At 41.9% G+C, this 17,455-nt stretch overlaps 1 protein-coding gene across 1 annotated transcript in view; it reads right to left on the bottom strand.

Moving 5' to 3' along the window:
* Positions 1-85: 85 nt before the first annotated feature.
* The window catches only part of pcnx2 (pecanex 2), a 30,114-nt gene continuing 12,744 nt past the window's right edge, over positions 86-17,455 (bottom strand). The window contains exons 14-40 of the mRNA XM_058652081.1: positions 17,164-17,317; positions 16,731-16,763; positions 16,298-16,469; positions 16,096-16,206; positions 15,893-15,984; positions 14,724-14,833; positions 13,956-14,067; positions 13,769-13,861; positions 13,503-13,653; positions 12,583-12,724; positions 12,309-12,486; positions 11,932-12,040; positions 11,202-11,331; positions 9,803-9,861; positions 9,500-9,715; positions 9,175-9,428; positions 7,912-8,145; positions 7,611-7,714; positions 6,857-7,001; positions 6,358-6,588; positions 5,944-6,101; positions 5,729-5,845; positions 3,248-3,426; positions 2,687-2,853; positions 2,476-2,550; positions 1,769-1,945; positions 86-283 (exon numbers count right to left, since the gene is read on the bottom strand). Of these exons, the coding sequence (XP_058508064.1) occupies positions 110-283; positions 1,769-1,945; positions 2,476-2,550; positions 2,687-2,853; positions 3,248-3,426; positions 5,729-5,845; positions 5,944-6,101; positions 6,358-6,588; positions 6,857-7,001; positions 7,611-7,714; positions 7,912-8,145; positions 9,175-9,428; positions 9,500-9,715; positions 9,803-9,861; positions 11,202-11,331; positions 11,932-12,040; positions 12,309-12,486; positions 12,583-12,724; positions 13,503-13,653; positions 13,769-13,861; positions 13,956-14,067; positions 14,724-14,833; positions 15,893-15,984; positions 16,096-16,206; positions 16,298-16,469; positions 16,731-16,763; positions 17,164-17,317 (3,877 nt within the window). The 3' untranslated portion in view covers positions 86-109. The remainder of the gene's footprint in view (positions 284-1,768; positions 1,946-2,475; positions 2,551-2,686; positions 2,854-3,247; positions 3,427-5,728; positions 5,846-5,943; positions 6,102-6,357; positions 6,589-6,856; positions 7,002-7,610; positions 7,715-7,911; positions 8,146-9,174; positions 9,429-9,499; positions 9,716-9,802; positions 9,862-11,201; positions 11,332-11,931; positions 12,041-12,308; positions 12,487-12,582; positions 12,725-13,502; positions 13,654-13,768; positions 13,862-13,955; positions 14,068-14,723; positions 14,834-15,892; positions 15,985-16,095; positions 16,207-16,297; positions 16,470-16,730; positions 16,764-17,163; positions 17,318-17,455) is intronic.

Consider the following 17,455-nt stretch of genomic DNA (forward strand, 5'->3'; position numbering starts at 1 on the left):
TGTGTAACTTTTCATACAGTCCTCTCTGTATAGAAGCATGTGTGAGAGTGCGCGTGTGTGCGTGTTGTCTCTCTCTCTCTCTCTCTCTCTCTCTCTCTCTCTCTCTCTCTCAGACGGTCTTCTGATCAGTTGCCTCCGGAGCCGTTGAAGCAGACGCCGAGTCCTCCTGGGTCTCGTCCAACCCCTGGCTGCAGCATCGGTCACCTGACTGTGTGCCGTCTTTCACTGTGACTGCGACGTGGGAGTGGCTGGCGTCTATGCTCTCGTATGGCTCGGACGTCCACTGAGGAAGACGAGGAGACGGGGAGACGAATTAGAACATGTGCCATTGCTCATCCCAAGCCATGCAAACGTTCATGTTGTGACATGTTCGTAATTGACTGTAAACAGAGAGTGACGACCTCGCCGGCCCCTAACGTCTGCAACACTCACCACACCTCACAAAACAGACATGTTGCTGTCACATTCTTGAAATGAGACGAACAAACACATACCGTATGCCTCCCCGTCCCTTTAAAGCTCATTGATCCACGCACGCCTGCTATAAGAGGATATTGATCATCCTAGTCATCAAGAAAACATACTCCATTTCCTCTTAAATGTCCTAACCTTTACCACCACAAAAGTACATGAAAGTGGTGACGGAATAAAAATGTTAAACATCAGTGGCTCCAGGAGCAGTCGTGAGGGGAGCAAGAAAAGTCAAACTCTGATTCAAATAAATTATCCTTCAAATTATATACTAACAAGATGATTTTTACTATGGTTGTTCAATGTTGTGTACACTGACGGCCCGAGTAAAGACCGTGTTGTAATCCCCTTAGGGCCGCGGTCATACTGCATCGACGTGTGCGCAGAGGTGCACTAGCTTCCGCATGACATCATGAATTTCCTCCTTGGTCCATGTAAACCCTATGCCCAGCCTATTCAAATGGCGGCACGAGGGCCACATGCGGCCCATAGCCGACTTCATAGTGGCCCAGTCTGCGGTTCCACCACAAACACTGAGAAAAAACTGGAGAAACACGTTTCACTTTCCCTCAAAGATTCCTACTTACAGTCCTACAGGTTTGATAGCGTTCTGTTTTTGTATTCTGTTAAAGGCACTGTGAGATGTTAGTGGGCCGTATAGGACATAATGTTTAAATTATTTCAAAGAGAAAGAAATACTGATGTCGTGCACCTTTTTGATTTCATGCACTTTGCGATGCAGCCGAGACGACAAAGGTGTTTTTTTATTTAAAATAGTCACGAAGCACGGGTACGAGCAAAATTATTTCATTGCTCATTCTTTTACCATGCACTTTGTGATGTACCTTTTAAATTTGTCCTGAATTGTAATTGAATAGTCCTGCCCCATGTGGACAAATGTGAACACGCCTTCAGTTTGATTCTCTGTGGACTGAGCGTCTGCACATGCTCTCTGTATCTGTAACACTTTCCCCATCCACTTGGTGGCACGCTCTTATTTTGGTCCAAAGAGACAAGAAGGAACATGGTAACCATGGTAATATACATGAGGACGTCTGCCGGTACATGTGTAGTACTCAAAGAACATAAGGACTTACAAATGAGGGAAATTTCCTGGTGTAATTGCCACAGTGGGAATAGAATGTGAGATTGAGTGCACATGTGTGGAGCATGGACGCTACTTCAGGCCTATGTGTGCAACATAAAGCGTGCAGCGCTTATGTGTGCAACATAGAGCGTGCAGCGCTCAGCGACTGCTGTGCAGAAGGAGGCGGCTACTTGCTGACTTGTTCCCTACCTGCGTGGCCCTGCTGCTCGACCTGTGTGAGGGCCCCATGGCGATGTTGACACTGGACGAGGACTGCGTGTCCGTCGTGTTGCCTCCTTCGGCGGCCGACAGTCCCGAGATCACCAGGCCGCTGGAGAAACTGCGCTTCCCAAACAGCAGGCTGAGCGTGGATGAGGACGAGGACACCTGGGCAAGACGAGGCGAATGTGAGAACTTACAAATCGGCGTCGGGGACACGACTTGTCGTCGACAACACGCAGTAATTCAAGTAATGCTTTTGCTGTCCGCTATGAAAGAGCTTCTTGGTTGATTTTTTAGAAATGTTATGAATCATAAGCACACTTCATTTTAAAGGTCCAGTGTGTAGTATTTTGGAAGGAGTGTCAGAAAATAAATCTACTACCCACACGCATGTTTGTTTGTGTTGTATTGTATTGTATAATCACTACACAGTTTTGTAGCCTTAGAACAAGCCTTTTACATGTATTTAGGCAAGGGCGGCCATTTTGTGCCCTCTGTGAAGGCCACCGTAGTTCCATGATGCACTAGAGAAAGGAGTGAGTGGAGGAGTCGTCTGTTTCTTACAATATACAGTCTCACCACTAGATGTCACTAGTTCTTACACACTGGACCTTTAACAAACAGTTCTTGAACCGGGTTTCCTTCAAAAACTGTTCACAAAGTGTTTGTATAGAAGTGTGAGAAGAAGTTCTTACCTGACTGGAACGCTGCTGATGCTGTGATGTTTGGATCTGTGAGCTGATCCCACCTGCTCCTGAGAGACGGGGGACCTTTAATAAAAAGAAAAAGACAGAAAACCTCTTATTACTTTATTCTCCATGTTAAATCACAATAAATGTGGCTACATTTTACACAATGTACCTTTCATTTTAACTTAATAATGTATATGTGTGTGTGTGTGTGTACCTGGGAGAATATAGAGGCTATGGAGGTGTTAAAGGACAGCTGACTGTTGGACAGACGTTGGACGAGCCCATGGGTGGAGCCTGATTCCAGGATGGGTCCTGATTGGCTGCTGACAGGTGGACGCTGACTCTGGGGCTGCACTGAGCGGCTGCGGTACTCCCTCCTCGCTGCACAATCACAAACACAGTATGTGAAGCTGAAATCGTTTGTGGATTAATGGATGTGTCACAGAAAAATAATTAGCTTTATACAGGCAAGGGCCACAGAATTGAGCAATTTGAGTGTTTTATTTGCTAATAAGTTGATGAAAAATGTGTCAATTGAACTCATAATTATTTCATAATCTCATTTTAATGGTATACAACTATTGAAAAATATTCAAAACTTTGTATTTCCTTTCCTTAACCTCACAGAAACCAGTATTTGCTAACTGGATCACAGCCTTTTATGTTTGTCTTCCATGTGAGTGTATGCACTTGAGTGTTTTTGTCTTATTGCATCAAGGACTACAGGTGTAAAGTGGCGATAATCTGGCATAAATAACCCAGAAGCACAATAAACCTGCGTTGTGGTGTCGGTGGCTGTGTGTCGTCCTGGCTCTGTGCTGGTGGAGGCTCAGGCTGTTGGACGTGACAGAGGACGGGCGGTTGTGGCTCAGCGAGGACGAACCACCGGCACCGCAGTCCACGTCCTCCATGTTGACTCCGCTGTTACAGCTGGTCATGTTGTCCTTACGCACCCTGCAGAACACACACACACACACACACACACACACACACACACAGAGCTCTGATTTATTTATTCATGTTCTCATCAGTCCAGGGGACACACACTGGAAAGGGGCCATCAAAGATTTAGCGAGTCTTGAATATTCCAGCTGGTTACCTAAGAGAGAGATGTTATGTAACTGTAACTACGCGCGGGGCGACGGAGCTCAGTGGTAGAGTGTGTCGTCTTATAACTTGGAGGTTGTGGGTTCGATTCCCGGCTCAGCTAGTCTACGTGCCGTTAAGACACTTAACCCCGCGTTGCTCCTGATGGCTGTGCCGGCAGTGTGTGAATGGGTTTGAAAGATGAATGATAGGAAAACGTGCTGCACATAGATGAAAGTGTGAGTGAATGAGTGTGAATGGGTGAAAAAAAAAGACTATATAAATACAAACCATTTACCATGACATACATAAGTGTAGTGCTACACTGTGTCTCCTTGAATCCTTTGCTATTTAGTGAAAGTGAATCAACTCCTTTCACTGAAACAGGATTAACAATCTAACCTAATCTGAAAGGAAAACTCAGCCACTAAGAAGCTTAGGCGAGAGTGTCACACACACACACACACAGACACACTATTAGCTGAGCTGCACAGAGACTATACTACACTGAGGGACTGAAAAACAATAGATAAGATCAAGGAGTGAGAAAAAGATGTGCAGTGAATCCAGAGGAAGAGAGAGAGAGATTAAGAGGGAAGTGAGAGGTAACTTTTGCTGCAACAGCAGAAAGTCAAAAGGAGTTGGCTGCCTTCCATCGCCACACTCCCGTCGTCCCAGTGTTTGTATTTAAAAGTACATTAACTTAGTCGAGACATCGCTTTTGGTGCAATTGAATATCTGTAAATCTACAGAGAAGCACTCAAGTCGTCAGGCGGCCAGAACATTACACTACAGCTTAAATCTAATCCCGATTGATTGACACAGTGGACATACTGGACTTTATTTTATAAATGTGATTTGGATGAGTGGTCTGCTTTAGGGAAATGATAAGTTATCGCGGCTGGTTGTTGCTCAGACCAAAGCGGTAAATCATGTGGAATTATTGCGCTATACATGGCTGATGAAAATATGTTTTAATTAATCCCTTCTGAATTAAAAGTCAGTCGTGTGGATTTATGTGTCGTGGAGAACAGCTTGTTTTATAAAGCTACCGTAATGTTTCATACTTCATCTTCACTGCACAAGAAAAGAACTCCCGCAGGATTGTGAGGAGTGTGTTACGTTTCTACTTTAAGTGTGTACTCTAACTCAGAGTTTGTTAATGCGGACCCACTTTTTAAAGATTCAAGTTATGGAGACCATGTCTGCTGTTTCTATAACATCTAATATTATCTTTTAAAGCTCCATCTGCTGGAGACAGTGTGGTCTTCTCCAGCAGATGATTGGATTGATAGACTATTATTTATCATATTTTCAAGATGGAAAGAATTACATTCTCAATTCTTAATTAGACCACAGAAAAAGACATTAAATGTGTTTTTAATGTGTTTTTTTGCGAGCCAATTGTTTCCAGGTTGGCTAGCAAACATTGAACCATTGAGACCAAATGTTAGTTATAGTTTGGTAAGTAGTTGATTAAGGTACGACACAAAGCTAACCCTAACCAGGTTTTCATGTTGTACAAACTTATCTTGTATTTGGAGTTTCCTAACATGAACACACATAAAAAAGTGGTCATACATTGCTGCATCAGATTGTGATATTACCCAAGGAAAGATCTAAACCATGTGTTGTTTTTGGACCATGTTTCTTTTCAATAAAATTATATACTGTATGTTATTTAATTTATATATATGTGATAGGTAAATAAGACATTTTCAAAAGATAATGTTTGCTAAATAAATCACAGAGCTGGAATAGTCTCTAGTAATAACAGCTCTAAATGAATCAAATAAAGCACCTTTTTAAGAACCTACGGAAGAGGATTGGGGCCAAAAGTAAAAAAACAAAACAAAAAAAAAGGTTGCTTTTGAAAATGTCTGGTTTTCCTATTCAAAATAATATTATTTATATATATTTTAAATTCTCTTTTTATTGAACATTTATTTTAACCAAATACAAATATATATATATATATATATATATTTGTATATACATATATATATATATATATATATATATATATATATATACATATATATCTATTTATATATCTTATCTATATTCATTCATGCATATGAAGAGAGAAGCCACACAGGAAATTTTGGAGGTGGTTGAACCAGAGGAGGGAGACAACATTCCTAAATGAAACAGGAAAGAATGAACTGACCGTAACCATTTAGAGCAGAGCCACGAGCGGATGGCATCCAGACTCAAAGCTCCTCCTCCGATGCTGCGGAGTGTGCGGTGTGTTCCTGCGTATGACGTCGTCAGCGGCGACACATACCTTAAAAAAAAAAAAAACATACATATAAAGTAAAGACAACAATGACAGCACAGTATTTTTTATGAAAGTGTAAATGTGAAGCTGTGAAGGACACGAACATTGGATATCCCAGTGGCTGGTCGCAGGACGAGTTGACCATGTTCCTCAGTGCTTGCTTTGAGTTCTGGATGCTGCCACGTTCTGGGTTCCGGTTCCGCAAAAACACCAGCTCCTGCTGCTGGCCCGCCCACAAACCTCGCACGCACTCCTTATTGATCTGCAGGGAAGAGGTGAGACATGTTGAGAGACAGAAGGTGTGCAAAGGTTTGATAAAAAAAACTTAAAACTTAAATGAAGCCTTCTTTAAGTGTTGAAATACATGCATTTGGTTCTTATCCTGCAGCATAGAGGTTATTCAAACTAGGAATCTGCTTTAAAATGTTAAAATGCCTGCAAAACTCAACAAATGTTTTTATTTTGGAATTGCAGATTGGATATATATCCTGCAAAGATGCAACCTGTGCACACATTACCTTTATGACCTTAAAGCTGAGGTGGCGTTTGTAGAGCATGATGATCTTATACTCGTCCGTGCCGTCGTCGATCATGTGCCTCAGCGTGAGCAGCGTGTCGCGGCTGGAGAGCACCGCCTTACGCCAAGCCGGGTCGCTCTCGTGGCAGATGACCAGGCTGCTGCGGTAGTTTGTGATGGCCTCGTACAAGATGGACGCCTCCTCAGTCTCCTCCAGACAGGTGAAGTGATCCTGAAAGGGCAAGGACGGAGGAGAGGAGAGGAGAGGAGACATTCACTTTAAATCATGTCATTTTTGACAGTTCATCATATATGATCTTCTGCCTATATTGAATATTGCACACAACCTTATAAACACATTAGAGATGTGTTAGATCAATATGCATTTAGCTGCAGTTAAAAAAAGAATCATTAAATAAGACAAAAGAGAAGTAAAATGACAGGTTACATACACACATAGAGCCATTATGTGGATAATTAAAGGGCCAGTGCACACTTACCTGATGCAGTTTGAGGCTCATTCTGACAGCAGGAGCCACCACCTTCTGCAGGAGGTCCAGGTCAGTGAAAACCCACTCGTCTTTGGTGGCGATGCGGAAGTCGCCTTTAAACAGGGTGTTGAAACCGTACAGGAAAGATTCCAGACTTGAGAGAGAGATAGAGAGAGAAGAGAAAAACGTGGTTTGTCAAACTTGTGAAAAAGTATTTTTAGACTCAAAGTTGTTTCACTGCAGTAGCTGTAACCTGTTTTAATGAAGTTGATGCTTAAACAGTTAGATACTGATGCCCCCCTCTGGTGTTTATGCATCACTGCAGGTAAATATGTATTGTGACGCCATATTTGAACTGAGTTTAATCCATTTTTCCCCCCAGTAACTTTGCAATTTTGTAGTAGCCAGTATCACTACTTTTTCTTGTTTACAATTTATCAACATCTATTTCAAACAAAGGGCCTTTTGTTGTCTCCTGAAAATGGAAATTGTGACGCTTGGAAGAAATTGTAGCACGCACACAAAATTCACTTGATCAGTCTAAATAAAAAAAAACACTTGAATGTACAAAAAAACACTGGTAAAAATATAAATTTCTAATAAAATCCTGCAGGTTCGTTGAATGTTCACTAATATTATAATTATACTTTGCAGCATTATGAGCTCTCCCATGATCTTCACACACAGCGGTTAAATGCATGATTGCAGGTTATTTATTGATCGACATTCGTGTTACTTTGACTTTGACCTGAACAATGTTTACCTGTTGGACATGTTGTGTGACGCAGTGCCGAGGGACCTCCTCCCCAGGACGGACAGAGCGTAGGACAGAGTCACCAGAGGAGAGTCTTCATCACATTCCACAGGCTGGACACAAATACAGAGACACACGACAAACATGAGGATGCTGTGGACCAAGTGTTTCACTGAGTAAAGATTATAGTCATAAATGCAGTTTTTGTCTGATCAGAAAAGCATCACAACTCTCAAAATTGAAACTCACAACTCACTCAGCTGCTCTACCCAATAATAAAGTGGGATAGAAGAGACTTTCAGTGACGTACCGTCTCAATCTTTCCAGCACAGTACTGGATCCACTCCAGGTAGACGTTGCAGAAGCTGGCCCGCGTCACGCCCTGCAGACAGTGCACGTAGTCTTCGTCGATTTTCACGCTGAAGACCTGCGGGTCCCGCTCAATGTGGTGCCACTTAGTGTAAGACTGCAGCGCCTCCTGGATGCTGGAATCCTTGAGCCAGCTGGACAGTTTGGGGCAGTGGACCAGGTAGTAGACAATACTCTGGAAGAACAAGTGGAGGATTCAGTTAGTTAGAATAACTATTGGCGAGCTGCCATTTCTACACATGATTTACGCTTGAGAATATTGGGTTATTAGCCAATTACACTCTAAACCCTTTACCGAGGTAAATATTTAGGAGTCTGTTCGGACAAGTGGCACAGGGGAGAGAGGGTAATTGGATATGTTTACAGCTGATGCATTATTAAAGTGGTACAAGGTTTTCCTCAATACCAGCGACTCCCGATGCCAAAATAAATGAAATTTGAGCATTTACTGTGTACACAGTAGACAGAATACAGTGCACTGAAGTGTTCCCAGAGGCTTCAGAGAGACAGTAAACAGTGACAGTTATCATGTTGAGTTCAGGGTCTCGGGACTAAATCATAAATTGCTGGGGGGGTTTTTTTAGTTTGAAAAGATTTATTTGCATTTGCAGCCATAATAATGTATGTATGAAACTGGTAGATTAATAGATGGAAATGACCATTCATACAGTAAATATGCAAGTCATTCTGTAGTTTTTGCACGATCTGTGGCATTAGTTACAGATATTTGCGTGTGTGTGTGTTGTGTTTTAAATTGGCCAAAGAAAGTGGATTATTACAGAGCTAATTGTAGTTTCACTGTACACACGAGTATGTCAACTAAAGTTTCTTATTGGATGCAATAGGATCAGTAATATGGGAAAATATCAAAACTCAAAAGATTCTATAATATTCTTCTGATATAATTTCTGGCAGAGTAGTTTTAGTTTGTACATCACCTGAATGTATGAATTGTTGTTTTCATTACCACAAAACGAGGCTCCCATGTTGGACCACCATGTTATTACAAGACAATCGAAACACCATTTCACTTTCAATGATATCTGAAGGCCCCCATAGGTTCTGCAACATGACACTTCACCACTAAATCCTACACACTGTATCTTCAATGCTTTCACGATGAAAAGGAAATCAAACAAGTCATATTCAGCTGGTGCTCTGACATGTCATCATAACCTGAGAACATGCCAGGTACTAAATGTACCTTCAGGTAGTACGTGATGAGCAGCTTCCGGAGGTCGTACACCTGCAGCATCGTGGCAGCGTTGTTCTCACTGATGCTGTAACCCTCCAGCAGGTACTTGGTGGCCATCACCTCCCAGGCCAGCCAGCGCAGGTTGAAAGCAGCGTTGCACGACAGCATGTGAGGCAAGTGGCCCGGTTCGCAGCAGCAGCACGCGTCGTCCTCCTCCACGCCCTCTGTGATGGCCTCCACCTCTCGCTGCTGGCAGTACGTACCTGGGATGGAGAGGCATGCTGGTAAACCTGGTGCAGTCCTTTCATTAAATTCAGAAGAAGAAAGGCCGTACCTCTGAACTCCAGACCCCTCAGCTGAAACGTGACCAGCCCGTTGCCGATCTCGATCACGTGGACCAGGGCGTTGAGGTAGTCAGACGCCAGAATGAAACAGTCTCCGGCGCTGTAGTTGCCCCATCGGCCCAGCATGAGGTCACCACAAAGTGAGTGCTGCAGCGAGCGTGTCAGATACTCGTAAAATATGGAGTTCAGGTTGTTATCATCGCACCCTGAAGAGAAGAAACAGAGTGATGGTTTACTGCTTACTCTTAAAAAAGACAACATATTACAGCATGCATTTATAAGATAGGACTTGCCTGTCTCTTTGTCCACTTGGGACACGAGTCTGCTGTTGGAGTTATCGATACGCTTTGTGCTGAAAGTAACAGGAGACAAAAAATTTTAGAGAAATGTACACGGTTTATATACGGTGTGTTAGGGAAGGTGGTAAGGTGGATAGTATTGGTGCCTCACAGCAAGAATATGTGTTCAATTGCACGTTCTCACTATATGGATATAGGTTTTCTTGAGGTACAACCAGCTGCCTCCCACAATCTTAACACATGCACTTTGTGTTAAGTTAATTAGAGATTCTATTTTGCCCATACGTGTGTTAAGCGACTATAAAAACTAAATAAAAGAGCAGTTGTGAGGCTCAGTTGGCCCTTAACTGTGAAAAACAGAGATATATAACATATAATTGTAAAAAAAGTGTAACGTGACAGTCAACAAAAAATGATGGAGCCAAAGTCAACGTCATTGTTTAAATGTCTGTGTGCCCGTGAACACGTGAAGTTATGAAAGAAAACCGCACCCTGTGAAATACAGGAAAAATCTCCGAGCTCCTACAGTGTGAATGGAATCAGATAAATGATCATGGACATTACCTCACTAATGTCCTCATTAATTCATATTCCCACAACCAGAAATGCTTTAAACTAAGTATTTGAATATGAAATCAGACACTCCTCTCTGTTATCCGTGCTAATCCCAGTTGAGACGCTGCCGTCAGTGGTTTTTTAATCTCCTAAATTTCACTTTAAATGCTAACAACACACGGTCTAAATATAATCACAGGAGTCTGAGCCACAAAGGTGCGGTGGAGGAGTATTTTTGGAGCGCATTCAGCAAAGTGAAGCACAAACTGTCTGTCACATCAATAAGTCAAGGGGAACAAAGGGGACGTGTGAGTGAGACGGCGGCGTGAAAGGGAAGGGTAGAGTCTGTCTGTCTGTCTGCCTGCACATCTCAATAACAATAAGAACACATTATTTTGGGCAGGAAGAAATACAGAATCCGATGACTGTCCACTTTCGAAATCTCCTTAAATGATGATTTGAATTACAAATATTAACCTGACAATGCTGTTACTGTTTCAATACTTTTCAGACAATTTCCCCAACCATCTCTGTCAGCTTTATGTCCGTTGCATTGGTTCCTACTTTAAATATACTGTAACACATCTGGAACACTGTGGATTTTGATAAATGTTACTGAAACAGGAGGAAAGAGTGGACATGTTTGGATCTATTTCCAGCAGTGGATTAATGACATATGCTTTAGTGTCCTCTGTTATCGTTTTTGGACTGCATCGTTTCACTTTTCACAGGATTTTGTTGACAGTTTGCACTTGAAACAGCTGCGTTCAAGTTTTCTTTTCTCCCTAAATGTGAGCAAATCATCCGTCACGCCTCACTAACTTTGTCTGAGCCTTACTTGTAGTTTCGCTCCCAGAACCTGATGGGCCGTGGATACGAGGAAATGAAGATGGCGCTGCCGAGGAAGGGAGCCAGCGGTGTGTAGAAGACGGTGGTGAGTAGAGTCTGGAGCAGCAGCATGGCTGAATCTGAACACACACACGTCAGTCAAGGAAAGAACCATGGCTGGATACACAGGACACACGCTGTCATTTTACGTAATGTCCTTTGACTTTCATTCTTTAAGACAGCCTTAACCTAACCAAAGGTGTAAAAAGACGGACTGATATCGGTAGATTCTCAAGTTTGTGATCACGGTATCAGACAGAAAGAAGTGTTATCGTGCCGTCCCTACATCTGTCATCTGCTCATGTCGTGTTTTGTAATTTCAGTGATTATTAATTACCTCCTGTTCTATTTTGGTATCTGGTTTGTTTTCTTGTTTCAGAGCATTTACTCCCCCTGTTTAGTTTCCTGTGCCACTGATGCCTCTTATTGTTTTCACCTGTGTCTAATACCTTTTATCACATTGAAAGCATTCTCTCATATTTGGTGTTTTTCTTGGTATTTTTCAGTTCCATGACTCATGCTGTTGAGATGATTTGACTTTTCAGTGTCCCAGTCTTCTGCATTTTTCCCCAGGTCTCCATCCTTATCCTCGTCCGCTTTTGGGGCTCATAGAATAGAATAGAATGCCTTTATTGTCATTGCATTACAGGCATACTTGTGACTTCTTTACAAAAGGATACGAGGCACCGCAAATGGCTGAGCGAAGGCATGGAACGCGCTGCCCCAGGCAATCTGCCAGGGAGCAATATAAACCAGGATGAAATGGAGCTTCAGCAACAGCTCACGCATCTGGAGAGAGAAAATAGAAATCAGCATCAAAACCATACCGGGACACTATTCCTGTGTGGTCGCCATCTTCAGACTCAAGACCTTTTGACGTTCTTCCACAAATAGAGAGGTCTGAACATCAGTGAAGACATTAAAGAAGTTGAAAATAATACAAGAACAATCTTTCTCCTTTAAAGCCGAGATCTCACAGAAAGGCACAAAGGCTTTTTCCATTACCACATCTACTTGACAATGGCATCTGCTGCCTCGCGGTCCATTTTCCTCTCACCTTGTGGAAAACAATAGACATGATGAAGAAGTCCAGCAGGAAGCTCTCTGAGGCACGTGGACAGTCAAAGTGGAAAAACACAAGTGTGAAGAGCAGCGTGAGGAACTGGAAGCTGGGGTCGCAGAAGGACGAACGCAGGAGTTTCAGCCCAGCGACTGTCGTCAGGAGAACATCACAGCTGCAGGCGGCATGAACAGGAGATCAGATACAGCAGCTGGTTCACCACACACACACACACACACACACTGACAATGCCACTTAGGTGTCCACTCACTGGATTCCCAGCTTCTTGCGGTGACTGAGAGCAAAGCCATCGTTGGTCAGTGCACTCAGCACTATGGCCGGGTAAACGACGTACTTCTCAAAGCACAGAAGCCCAACGTACAGTCGCTCAAACCACATCAGCACAGCGTCCTCTGCCACACGAGAAAACAATAAAGAAGGTACACAAGCGGATAAGAATCGAGGGAAACCTGACATGTTATTTTTTTTGTTATTTTGTTATATATCCGCACCGCAAAATAATTTTAGTTGGCTATTTTTAATTGTTAAATGTAACATACACTGTTCCTACAACAAATCCCATAATGCACTGCAGTAGCTGCCATGTTTGTTTTCTTTGTTTTCTGCATTGTTTGTTCATATTTGATATATTCTCACTTGCTTGAGAGTAATCTAGAAAAGAATATTGTGGTCTGGCTGTTCCAGCATCCATAATTCTAAATTAAAACATAGTCGTTTGTGATTGAGTTTGACAGCCCTGCCATAGACCATAAATGTAGAAGCCTATTCAAATGGAAGTTAACAGGGGATAGGTGGTTTTTATGCATAAAAAACATGTAAAGTTGATCTTTCTCATATTTTTTCAGTGAGACATTTTTATATTCATATGCATGAAGTAGCCTGCAAACATGCTGCTAGTTACTACAATTTTGATAGATTGTCTATAATAAAAGTAGTGACATATGTGACCATATGTTTAGTGGTAAGATAACATGGTAAATTAAAGGTGTTGCTGCAATATAACATAAGCTATAAGATGAATAGTATGGGATACACTGTAAATGTACAGTAATACAGTGTTAAGTGAGATAGACAATAGATAGGTGGTATTCTCTGACTTTTCTACCAGTGTTTTTTACTTCCTAAATACTTGGGATACAACGCCGGACGCTATGTAGCAGACATGCTGACCTCTGGGTTCAAACTGATGGTACTCCTTAGTCTTGAGGACCGGGTGTGAGATCCACAACCAAGGGTGATGCTTCCTCAGCTGCGGGATGAGGTAATGGGTGACAAACCCCACAGTCCCAGCCAGAGCGTACAGCACGATGGTGACAAAGGGCTGGATGCATGATGGTTAACAATGGTAGATGCATTGTTAAAGCAGTTAGACACTTTGATTACACTTGAGTTATTAATCATGCAAAATGCAGCGTGAGAGCGACTGAGAGTCTCACCTTGAGAGACAGAAACACGGTGCTCGCCGTTATAGCGAAGGTGAGGATGTAGGCGATAGAGCAGACGACCACATCAGAGAGCAGGATCTCTTTCTGTGAAGCACAGGAGGAAATGAAACAGGTTTTTTTTATTTCCTCTTATTCATTTATGATCTGCAAACAGTCATTGATGTTAATCCGTTGTTACCACAGAGTTCTGCAGTTTCTCAGGTAAGGGGTCTTTAATCTCTGTAGCTTCCTCCTCCTCCTCTTCCTCACTCTCCACCAGAGCCGGCATCACCTTTGACTTGATCAGAGATCTGTGGTTAAAAATGTGAAAGACAGGGATTTAAGAACACAGTGATCTGACCTGAACCGACTAAAAGGAACAGAGAGAACAATATTTAATGTTTATGTTTGACATATTAATGGATCACGTGATTTATGAAATGACAAATGACAATATAATTGTCTTAGATAACAACATAACAAAAGGATCTAGTTCCATATAAACGATAAAATGTTTATGCACTTTGAGGTGTAACATAATATTGCCTTGAAGTATTTCTTTTTTTTTTTATGGGTGTTTGTTGTTTTCTGACCATAAACAGGTTTAAGGCCACAATTAAACATTTAGCAGTGGTTATTGGCAGGTTTAGAATATAATACTTAATAAGTGTGTTTATATAAGTGTTTAAATGCTTTGAAATAAAAATAAAAAAAGTTTTTGTCGCCTTTGTGGAGGTCTTTAAATATGTACTTTTAGACAAGAGTCCTGCTTTACAGACGCCACCATTTTGTGCCACTATGTTTCTATGGTAGTTTCTATAGTAAACCCGATGCATAAACAAACAAAGGAGGAGGAACCCCCATGAACCGTCTTTCTTTATGTCCTCATGTCAACAAATTCCGCTCTTAAATCTTGTATTTCTGTTTATGTGATATTACAGTTGGAGGCAGCTCTCACGCAACTCACAGCAGAATGGACGGGTCGCTGCTCTGGCGGCTGAGGTGGTAGGAGAAAACCACCAAAAGGCCACAGAAACCAGAGAACAGAGCCGGTGTGTGCTGCTCATCCCACGGCTCCTGTAACCACACACACAACCACACAGAGAGAGACACAGTGTGTTAATCACACCACTATGCCTTATTAACATCTTCACAATTTAAAGCCTCTTCCACCCATTACAATCATGTGTTTTCCATCAGGGAGATCGTATATAAAAGCCAACTGAGGCCAACTTGAAAGTAAGAATATATTGAATAGCCACCAGGGGGCCACTCTCTCTCTCTCTCTCTCTCTCTCTCTCTCTCCCTCTCTGCTGGTTGAAAAACAGAAGTGTGTTTGAATGGGTGTCTGAGGGAAATGAGCCTACTTCTCACTTGATTTACAACCAGTAAACATATTCCAGAGGAGTTGATAGTCTCAGTCACTAGTTTCAAGTCTTCTTTAAAAGAACCACAGACAAACAAAACCTCAGTTTTGTAAATAATGCTCGAATTTAGAGGAAAATAGAAGATAACAAAGCATGTCAGTGTGTCTGACAGCTATCCCACAATAGGTGCCTGGTAGCAGGTGACATTGGTGAACTTTCATTCATCTTCTAATGCTTTATTCTCCACATGAGAATAAAGCATTATTATCACTCATGTCAATCCCAGCTGACACAGGGCAAAAGGTGGGGTACACTCTGGACAAGTCACTAATTTGCCTAAGCCCCAAAATCTGCATGTTTTTGGACTGTGGGAGGAAACTGAAGATCCCCCGAGAAAAAACACACAGATACGGATAGAACATGCAAACTCCATGCAGGAAGGCAAGAGGTCTAACCACTACACCAACCGTGTGGACCTCATATCTAGAATGTTATTTTTATTATGTTGATTGCACACACATAAATGCAGTACAATAAAAAAACAAAACACAAAAGTACGAGTGAGAGTGCAGTCGAAACCTAGAGAGGCTTATATGAAAACCACACTTATAATACTAAGAATATAAAGTATATACACAATAGAATAACTTCTATGAGTGACACTCCCTGACTAATCATATTTGCTATTCTTATTCTAGCCCTTTCACCAAGTTGAATACTATGACCACAAATTCAGTCACTTTCTTTGTGTGTGTTTGTTAACTTCTACCTTGAGCGCTCCGAAGCAGAAGCCGTAGAGCAGAGACAGAGCAGTCAGACTGCGGAGGATGCTGTAGATCGCAGATATGAGACTTGTGGCAGCTGAGACACACACGCACACACACACACACACATTGGAGAGAAGATAAAACAACATTTTTTAACATTGAGTCAAACATGTCAAAACACAGGTAAGGTATTTTCTTTACCAACCTGTCCCTCCAAAAAAATGCATGTCAATCTGCTCCAACAGGTAGATTGTGAACGTGTTGATCTGCGGTAAGAGGCCAACCAGGAAGATGATTGGAAAGCAGTAGGTAAAACCTGTTAAATGTATAAAAGTTGACTTATTTTACGCTATGAAATAAGCAGATGTATAAGCAGCAACGGGACCGGCTGATATATTCCTCCCTACCCACTAACAGGTCTCGTAAGAAGCACAAGACATCGTGGCAGACGATGGTGACCCCGTACAGCGTGGACACAGGCAGGTCCTTCTGCCTCAACAGCAGCTCCAACAGCCAGATCAGAGTGCAGAAGATACAGAAGTAGGCTGCTCGACTGTAGGCCACCAGCTGGTTGTGACCCTGGAGGAAACGCACACATGGAAAAACACACACAAGTTAGGATGATATAAGGTTTCCAGCACAGTATGAGTAATGTGATGGAAAAAGGAGAGCAGCAAAAAAGCTCAGAACCTCAATAACGCAACAAATTCACTCTAAAAGAAAGGAGAATTGTTTGTGAAACTTTACAACCGAGACTGGAAACATGCATATCTGAGGGTAAAATAACTTTTACCAAATGTTGGTAATATTTCTTGAGAGATTCAGTATCAAAATACTCACATGTGTTGGCGAAGCTGCATCTGGCTGAACACTCTGGAAAACAAAACCACAGACGCCAACGTTTAAAATCATTGTTCAGAAATGAACATGTAAACAACAGGAACTGATAAATCTGCCCGTGCATTTACTTAACATCATTGTGCACCTAAAGTTGACATATTGATGTGTCTCATTGTTCATTCTAGCACTTTGATATAGTTATCTACCTTGTTTTATAGCTATTTATTCTCCTTTTATGACTAGGTGATGCATCTGTGCACCTGTGATAATAATATTGCATCTTCTGAGGTTTTGAAATCAATTCAATTAATTAACTACTCAACAATAAATGTTAACTGAGGACTTGACAAGAGCTGAAAATGAGAGACAAAAAAAACATTACAATTCTGAGAATTTGTGAAATAAAAAGCGGGAAATATTCATAATAATTTACCTTAAGTAAGGAATACTGGCAGCTGGCGATGACCAGGCAAAACTGGAAGACCCAGAAGTCTTTGAAGCAGCCGTGGTTGAGAAGCACAAACCCGAGGAAGGAAACCATGAAGGCCATGAAGACTGCAACTAGATTCTCCAAAACATCTTGATTTCTATATAAAAACAGCGCATACACAGACGAGGGTGGGTTACAAGACTGCACTCAGGAGCTATTAAAGAAGAACCTTAGACAACAACATTGTTATTGGATATATAAATGGAGTCTCTGAGAAACACTTTCAACAAACAAC

The sequence above is a fragment of the Solea solea genome, chromosome 15 (genome assembly GCF_958295425.1).
Source record: "Solea solea chromosome 15, fSolSol10.1, whole genome shotgun sequence".
NCBI lineage: Eukaryota > Metazoa > Chordata > Actinopteri > Pleuronectiformes > Soleidae > Solea > Solea solea.